Source organism: Aethina tumida, chromosome 2 (assembly GCF_024364675.1).
Source record: "Aethina tumida isolate Nest 87 chromosome 2, icAetTumi1.1, whole genome shotgun sequence".
Classification (NCBI taxonomy): domain Eukaryota; kingdom Metazoa; phylum Arthropoda; class Insecta; order Coleoptera; family Nitidulidae; genus Aethina; species Aethina tumida.
This window is the reverse complement of record NC_065436.1, coordinates 2,534,531-2,543,382: the sequence shown is the minus strand read 5'-3', so window position 1 is coordinate 2,543,382 and position 8,852 is coordinate 2,534,531. Positions and strand designations below refer to the sequence as shown.

General features: G+C 32.2%; 2 protein-coding genes across 2 annotated transcripts in view; both read right to left on the bottom strand.

The window, feature by feature from the left end:
- Positions 1–32: 32 nt before the first annotated feature.
- LOC109600560 (cleft lip and palate transmembrane protein 1-like protein) lies at positions 33–5,305 on the bottom strand. The gene is made up of 6 exons (XM_020016727.2): positions 5,010–5,305; positions 4,348–4,954; positions 4,107–4,295; positions 3,853–4,052; positions 208–459; positions 33–150 (listed from the first exon to the last, which is right to left on the bottom strand). The coding sequence occupies exons 1-6, from the start codon at positions 5,252–5,254 to the stop codon at positions 66–68; spliced, it is 1,578 nt and encodes a 525-aa protein (XP_019872286.1). The 5' UTR covers positions 5,255–5,305; the 3' UTR covers positions 33–65.
- Positions 5,306–6,235: 930 nt separating this feature from the next.
- Positions 6,236–8,852, bottom strand: part of LOC109600561 (sprouty-related, EVH1 domain-containing protein 2) — a 40,903-nt gene continuing 38,286 nt past the window's right edge. The window contains exon 7 of the mRNA XM_020016728.2: positions 6,236–8,728. Within this exon, the coding sequence (XP_019872287.1) occupies positions 8,509–8,728 (220 nt within the window). The 3' untranslated portion in view covers positions 6,236–8,508. The remainder of the gene's footprint in view (positions 8,729–8,852) is intronic.

The following is an 8,852-nucleotide window of genomic DNA, read 5'->3' as shown; positions in this document are numbered from 1 at the left end:
GTGCGGTAAAAGGGAAATAAAACACCTTCAACTAAATAAATAAATATTTATTAAATTCAGCAAAATTATTCCTTTTTCTTTTTAGTACCTTCCGGTACGGCCTCCTCCCCAACTTGATCATCAGTCCTGGTCTGATCCACAGGATATAACCTACAATAGAAGCGTTTAAAGTTAAGTTTGAGGCAACAGTTGTCAACAACAACAAACCATCTTTGGTACAAGTAAACAAGGAATATGATGTCGTCCCTGAAGCAGGCCACCCTGTGGGCCGTGGGCATGGTTATGATGAAGGCAAATATGTCATCGATGAAGGTGTTGAAAGCCCTGTAGGTGAAGGCACGCCACGGCAACGCAGCCACCGATTTAAGTCTGTAGTTGATGAAAAGTTGGGGCAACATAAACAGGAACCCGAAGGCGTAGACCCCATTTACTAGGCTGTTGATCGTCCACGAGTACCAGCTGGAAACGATGCCAAAATAAAGAACGGCGTGAATACGAAAGCGGCCGCAATAAATCAGTTTATGAACCGTAAAAGTTTTACGCACTTTCAAATATGGCGGATGCGCTGGCGCATTGACCTTTGGGGTAACTGTTGTGGGTTTTTTCGTTGATTTTTCATTCGCAATCGGGGCATATCCGTTTTGGCGTGTCGCCGCGGATGGAACAATTTTAAACTATTGCGGAGCACTTGATTTGGAACGGGGGTATCGAATATTTGGCGAATGCGCCACAAACAAAAAACACTTTGATAAATATTTATATAGTCCATTTAAACCTTGTGTTAATATTATTTATTGCGAGCAAAGTGCAGGGAAATGGTTTTCTATTAAACCAAACTTTATGTTAGTTCGTTTAAAACTTATACGCCAATTTTCTTGTATGAATATTTTATGAATTATTCAATTACTTTTATTATCTGTGTAATTTATACAGTTTTAGTACTGAAATACACTTAAAACCACAAATAAATACTAATTTATGTCCCAAGACCTTCTGAGAAAGCAATGTCAAAGACAATTTGTAGTTTTTCATTGTATAAATATAAAATACGTGTTAAATATACAGGGTGGTATGATTTATACTATACTATACTAGGAGACTAAAAAATATGTTTTAACTAAACTACCTTTATAAAAAATAATTAATCAATATGTAAAATTATATTTTATTATTTAAGTATCAGTATTTGTTTTAATAAAAATTTGATTTATGAAAAATTTAGACAAATTGACTTAATTTGACATAAAAAATAGTATAAAAAGATACTAATTTATGTCTCAGATCTTTGAGAAAGCAATATCAGAAGCAATTTATTGTATAAACATAAATTATAATAGGTTATATATATTAGGAGACTAAATAATGTTTTATTCAAACTACCTTTATAAAAAAATAATTAATCATAACGTCAAATTATATTTTATTATTTAGGTGTCTCTACCAAAAAAATTAATTATTTAAAATTTTATTTTATTATTTGAGTGTTTTTTTATATAAAAATTTGAACTAACAAAAATTAAGACAAATTGGCTTAATGTGACATAAGAAAGTACTATTGAAATATCTAAATTAAATATGTTTTTGTGTATTTTAAATTACTATTTTAGATTTTATGCCTTCCTTTTAAAAGATAAACCATAAAAGAAGTTATAAATAAAATAATCACTTACTGGTGATAACCAAGAAGGTCCTACAAATTGAAGGAAATTAAATAAAATTTACTACAAATGATTCAGAAAAAGAATGAAATAATAAATACTCATTGAACAGTTGTTAAATTGTGTTTGTTAACACAAAAATAAAAGAACACAAGATAAGATTTGCTTAGCCAGTTTTTGACTGTAATTAATAATAATGCATGTTATGTAAAATACGTTGTAAACAATTTATTTTTAGAACATGTATTTATGTAAGTTTTAGTTTTTAATACAGAGTTATTGCATTTATTTATAGTCACCATAAAATTATTTAGATGCAACAAAATACAATGATTTCATGAGGTGTTCAAATAAATTTAACTTATTTTTAACGTAAATTATTTATGTTGTTGTGAGCTTAAATTTATGATGGGCTTTAGTAAATTAATTTTAAAATATTAACATGTACAAAATGTTAGAGATTTTATTTTCAATTCTGACTTCAATAATTCATTTATTTTATGCTGCTATAAATTATTTAAATGCAACACGTTTTATGATGTTATTAAATGCTTTTTATTGTTTTATTTTTAATAAAAATTAATTATGTTTTTGAGAGCTTTAACTAAGTTAATTGGTTTTTAAAAACCTATATCCTAAACAAATTATAACACATTTGTTTAATACATTTTATAGTGGCTGTAAATTAATTTAAAAGCAATAAAATTACAACAATTTAATGAGGATTTTATATGAATTTTATTGTTTTATTTTATTTTTAATCAATATTATTCGTGTTTTTGAGAGCTTTATCTAATGTTGAGTATAAATAAAGTGATTATTTATTATACATATTTGTTTAATATATTTTGTAGTGGATGTAAATTAATTTATTTGCATCAAAATTATGAAGTTTTATACATATTTTGATTTATTTTTAATTAAGATTATTCGTGTTTTTGGGAGCTTCAACTACTGTTAAAAATTATTTATTTTTGTAGTCAAATGTATATAAAATCTAATTAAGAAATTCTAATTTGTTCAAGTACTTAAATAAATACTTAATTATTTTAAACAATAATTATATTTTATTTCTGTAAATAATTTACTGATATAATATTGAATAAAATATATATTCTAATTAATATTTTTGCCTTTTTTATCCTCCCAATCTTTAAATTAAATAAGAAATCAGAATAAATATGGAAGCGAATAAATTTATTCGAATTATCCGTTTTCCAGAAACAATAACGTGTGTAACAGTAAACATGTTTTCGCGTCGTAACTGCACGTGAACTTTGCACGTCCTTCACATCTGGCAACGGGATGTTTGGGTGTCGGCCGTCACGTCTGCAGTTTCTACCTGCGCTTTTTAATAGTCGTCGGGGTACGAGCCGGCCCAGGTCACAGATGCAATAAATCCCCTCAACAAAAGAATCCTCATCTGTCCCGTCAATGTTCCCCCTAATTTTTATCTCTCCATCGGGGACCCAAAAATGTAAGTTCAAACGGTCCTTACATACTCTATTTAAATTGATTTACATGATCAATTGTAGAAATAAAATATATTTTATAATTTTACTACTAAATTTATATTTTTAATAGCTGAAAAGCAATTTAAATGACTGGTAATTATAATTAGTTATGTACAGCTTCTTTTTCTGTAAATTTTTACGATTAAATTACGATTTAAGGCTGTATATAGTCAAATATAATTGTTTCTTAAGTAGTTAATTTGATTCTGTAATAAGGTTTTAATTATTATTTAATTTGTTTGTATAGTATCCCATTATTATTAACAAAATCATTAATTATACTTAATCCATAATAAAATTAAACTAAGTAAATGATGGAAAATATAAAAATAAATAAATATAAAGTGACTAATCCATCAAAATCTAACAAATGAAAAGATATGAGATAGATTGTTCGTTACTTTTAATTTTGGCGGTTTAATTTTTCATTTAAATATAAAATTTGGTGGATGCGCACAAGTAGGTATTAGATATGGTGAATGCGCATTATCTAATCTCATAAATATTATAAACACCTTGAATAAGTTCTCAATGTGTCTTCAAAGATGGCAGTGGCAGACAAAGAATTGGGGGAATTACTTGATTAATATTTAATATAAAAGTAAAATAAACATACCACAAAATATTTACCAAAACAGCTAATATCACAGTAATTTTAGAACAATAATTATTTTCATTACCTTTTATGTGACTGATAAAGTAATGAATACATTGCTGCACCAACACAAAGTGGATAGAGCAAGTAACTCAAATACTTCATGCACTCCTCATCATACTGCCTGGTTTTCTTCTCTTCTGCTGTTTCTTGTTGCATTTTATTAAATGACAGACCACTTCTCCAAGACAAACTGGTCTTTAGGACTTTGCTAACTTTCCAGAACTATAATGTTCATAAATTTGTTTACATTACTCACAGTTTTAAAAAATTTGTTACCTCTATTAAAGTGGCCACACCACTTGGTACTAAAACTAACAAAGATGTGCCTTCATCCAACAGGTACAAAAATATTATAGTCTGAGAAAAGGCTCTCCAATATAAGGTGCGAGAAGACAACCCTGCCATTGATTTCTGTGACTTCCAGAAGCTGACGTCGTTTTTGAACGACAGAAAATCCAGCAACAACTAAAACTACAACCTGACACAAATGGTGCACATTATAAATTGATTTCCTTACATGTATACTTCCAATTAACACAGTGGCACACAACAAATACAAATTAGTGTCGGCGAACACCCCTTTAACTTCATCCAGGTCCTTCTCAGTGAAGCCCAACTGAATGAACTGCAGCAAAGTGGCCTTAATTTGCAGCAAAAATCTCATTTTGCCCAGTGAAGCCGGCATGTAAGTGTATAAAAACTCAGTTTTCCTAGTATCCACGGTAATTTCCTGCAAGTCCCTCAGACGCATTTGTAAGCTGTCTTCTTCGGCAATGGGCAAAAACTCCTTCCTCATATTAACCCTAAAGTACCTGAGAAACTCATTGGGAATCTCAGCATGGGGTATATTTAAGTGTTCAGTCATCATCAATAGTGCGTATTTACTTTTCAAGTGTGTGACTGGTTTGTACTGTTCACTCTTAGTGTTCTCACTGAGTAAATTAAAAGTTGCACTAAGAGGCACTGCATATCTCGTCAACCTATTTCTAACATAGGTGGCATCTGGACTGTCAATTAATTCCCTCAGGGAGGGGTTTTTGCGTGGTTTACTGGGCAGGATAACGTTGTGAATGTACAGCGACCCATTATTCCTTGCTGGTTTTGACAGCTCAATCGGCACCACTCTAAAATAAATCAAAATTGACTAAAACACCTTGTTGTAAGGTTTATTGTCGGTACCTTTCGAACGGGGTCGTGTAGTTGAACTTCTCGAGGAATAGGATCTGGTCGAAATTGCCGGACTTGGAATTATCAGATAAAAACACGTAGAGATCTAGGTTAGGAACCTTGTTTAGGAATGATTTGTAACATATGTCGTGTTCCGCGCATGTTGGGGCCCTGTATATGCTTAGAAGGCTGTAGATGGATCTTAATATAAACAAAAAGAATAGGGCCGTAAGTATATAATTAATAACAGCCCTCATTTCAGACAGGACACGTCAACATGTCAAAACAACCGGCCATAACTTAATACAATAGACGTCTAAAGTGTAGATCTTGTAAACAAATCTATCTACCTTTGATAGGTTATGTTGTTTATATTTTTGTTTCTTGTTATAAACAATGCTTTAATTAGAACAAATTGAGTCTTATTTATAAAACTGTTGTGTGTAATAACTATGGACACCTTTTAGGGGTTGTTTAATGTATTTCATGTGATGAAAAAGGTGGGACAAAAACTGACAATGACGTTTACAAGGCATGTAATTTATTTTGTTGCTTAATTTTATTGTTTAAAATTATCGAGAAAGTGTTTTATTTATTTATTAGAACCTTGAATAAATTTTCGCTGATTATTTTACAAAATAATTATTATTTAAACTTAAATATTTCACTCGAAAGTATTGCACATCTTCTGGATCATACTTTTAAACGTTTTGAAACTGTTCACCAACAAAAAATTACTTTATTTGCACTCATATTCTGATATTTAATGTTAGAAACAGGACGTCTTTGTGCTTCACAGGTCAACATTCTATGCACGGAGTACTGCTGCTGCCATCTTTGGAGTAACAGCGACGACTTATTTAAAATCCTAAATATATTTATATTATATAATAAAAGAGTGAATTATCACAATTTTTAATAAGATTTGAAGTTGTTGTGTTTTATTACTGTTCTTTAATTATTTTTTAGAATTAAATATTCAGTTAATTGAATCTGATGAACGAGAAATGGTGAATAAATAATAGTACTTTACTTTGTAAAACTGCTTAAATAAATATTAATTTATGTGCAGATCAAACACGCATAGATTTTTTTTTGTAAATTTCTATCCCAAATTAATTTAATTAATTAATTAAAGAAAAGGGAGTAATATAAAGAATATAATAGTAGTTGAGCTACACAGAAACGGGGGAAAATAAAAAGTAAATAATTAATATTAAGAATAAAAATAAAACTCATTTATATTAACATTGTTTGTATTCTTAATATATTTAAAATATCATTCACACACATAGCGCTTCCACATATATTTACAGAGAACATTACACTGATCCTTTTAAAACTATGTAATCAAGTAAAACCCGATTGCATATATTACAATATGAATGGTGGTAAGAGATTTAAATAGTTACACGTGTAACGATTTAAATTTATTACGACAGCAACACCACAAACTTTCAAGTGAAGTCTTATTATATACAATTAGTAGTAAAAATGCAGCGTTGTCCATGTTGTGTAAATGACTTTTATTCGTGAAAACGTTTAGTTTTAGTTCCTACGGAGAATAAGTTAATTTGTAAAATACACTCTAAAACTACAATGTATACAATCTCAATTTTACACACCAACTTTTCAATATTATTCGTAAAAATTGAGACACCTATACTGAGCCCTAGAATAAGTGAAGCCAGGTTTACGACGTGTTCAACTTCTCGAAAGATTGTGTTGTCATATGTAACACACGTATGTGACTGTACATGGCTCGAGATGTTTGAAACGTTGTGCCAAAACAACACTTTCAGGCATCCCGAGTTCACTTAAATACGGCAAAAGGGACCCTGATACAATTCTTGGTATCATATATTACATGTATGTTTATCGAAAGTATTTAAATGCAAAAGAAACTGGATTGGGTAGATACACGTGTGAACAAGGCAAAAACAACATCGAAGGGTTGGTGCCGATTTACAATGTGATCCCTTTCAACATTGCTTTTTCTCATTTTTTTTTTAAAAAGGCGACATACCCGTCACCCCGAAGATGGTACATCTACAATATAAAACATTTAATGATATATGACGAACATGTCGCGTGTTTTTCTGGTTTATTAAAAACACATTCCGAGTTTTATATCCCTTTAGGTCGCCCCAAAGTCTTGAACACTCAAGGATTAGGTTTTGTCATGATTTTGCTTATATTGGTTAAGCCGTATTGTCATTACTATGCGCCATTTATATACAATATACGAATTTGTTTTCGGGTTTGGCAGTACATAGTACAAGTTTTTATCCGAAAAATGTCGGTTTAATAAATACAGTGTACATATATTGGCGTTAATTTCGTTATAACAATTTATTAAACAATGCATAAATTATATGTAAAGCCTTAATCGATTGGAACACATTAACAAGTTTAAATCTCCACGTGGAAACAAACTCAGACCACTAATTTCTTTAGTTTTTGATATACAATTTGATATACTTATATATATTTATATAAACGTTTCTTGGTGGCGATCTGGTTTTGTTCCGAGTCAAAAGGAAAAAATAAATAAATGGGATTAAAAATTTTTAATATTCACATTCTTAGCATCATTAAATGCACACACCGGATCTACTTGAAACACGAAACATACGCTCCAATCACTAATTTAAACAGTCTTTAACTTGGCATTAGTTCTTCAGGTATCATCCAAGACATGTGATAATTGTATGGATATCGCCGTTTTCAAGTAACGCCGTGCTGCTCTATACAATAGAAAAATCAACAAATAAACAGTCTTTGTTTTTAATCAAGTGATACACTTAGTTAATTTATATTTAGTGTTCACAACCCTCCAACGTTGAGCACTGTAAAACCGTCCAAACACCACACGTCTTATTTTACGATATTAATGTTCAAATAACTAAATGGACTTACGACAATAATAATAATAATAATATTAATAGTAATAATAATAATAATAGAACGTAACGGATCTTCCAGGTTGACACAGTCGAAATTAAAAACTCTAATACTATGAAAAACGCTTACATTAAAATCACAGACACTTTTCTTTATTTATATTTACGAAGTGTGGACTCGTGCCGACCCACCCCCACAACGCCGGACCAATAAACGATGGGGAACGTTCGATGTGACCAAAAAATGGAGGTGCTGAAGCGACGACGGGGAGTGGGTCGACCCCATGGAACCTATCTCACCGTCAGCATAAAAAAATAGCTTCTGTGTGGTCGAGGGGATTGGATATATAAGGGGGATGAAGCACGGCGACCGATTAACGCCTCCACGAACCTAACGGGGGGGTCGGTTACGAGTTCGACACGCCTGTACAAAAATAAACTGGTCGGCCACCGATTCCGGGGAAGGGGAACAAAGAACGGTCAGGTACTCTCGTCGTCGTGGATTTACTAAGGGGGTGAGGCATGGGGATCGGGTTGGATGGGGGTTTACACGTAGAAATCTAATATCGTAAAACGTAGATGTGGTGGAGGCGGTGCGCGCGCCTCGATCAGATGGCGTGACGGCCGCCGCACGCTCCGCACCTCACGCCGCACCAGTGGCACAGCTTGAGCGGCGGGTACAGCCACAGGCAGGGCACGAATAGAGACAGCACCGCCAGGCAGCACCACCGTCGCGCGCAGCCCTCGTCCGCCGTGCAGTCGCACGGGTGCTGCGCAAAGTCGCCTTCTCCGTCCGATGCGCAGTGGTAGAACGCGCACTGCGCACAGCTGGAAACAAACCAATCATCAATAAACTTATAATTAGACAATTTTTTAATAGAATTCAACTAAATTTTGTGGTAAAATAGACATTTTAACTTCAAAATTTCAATATTTCTTAGAATTTTTGTCG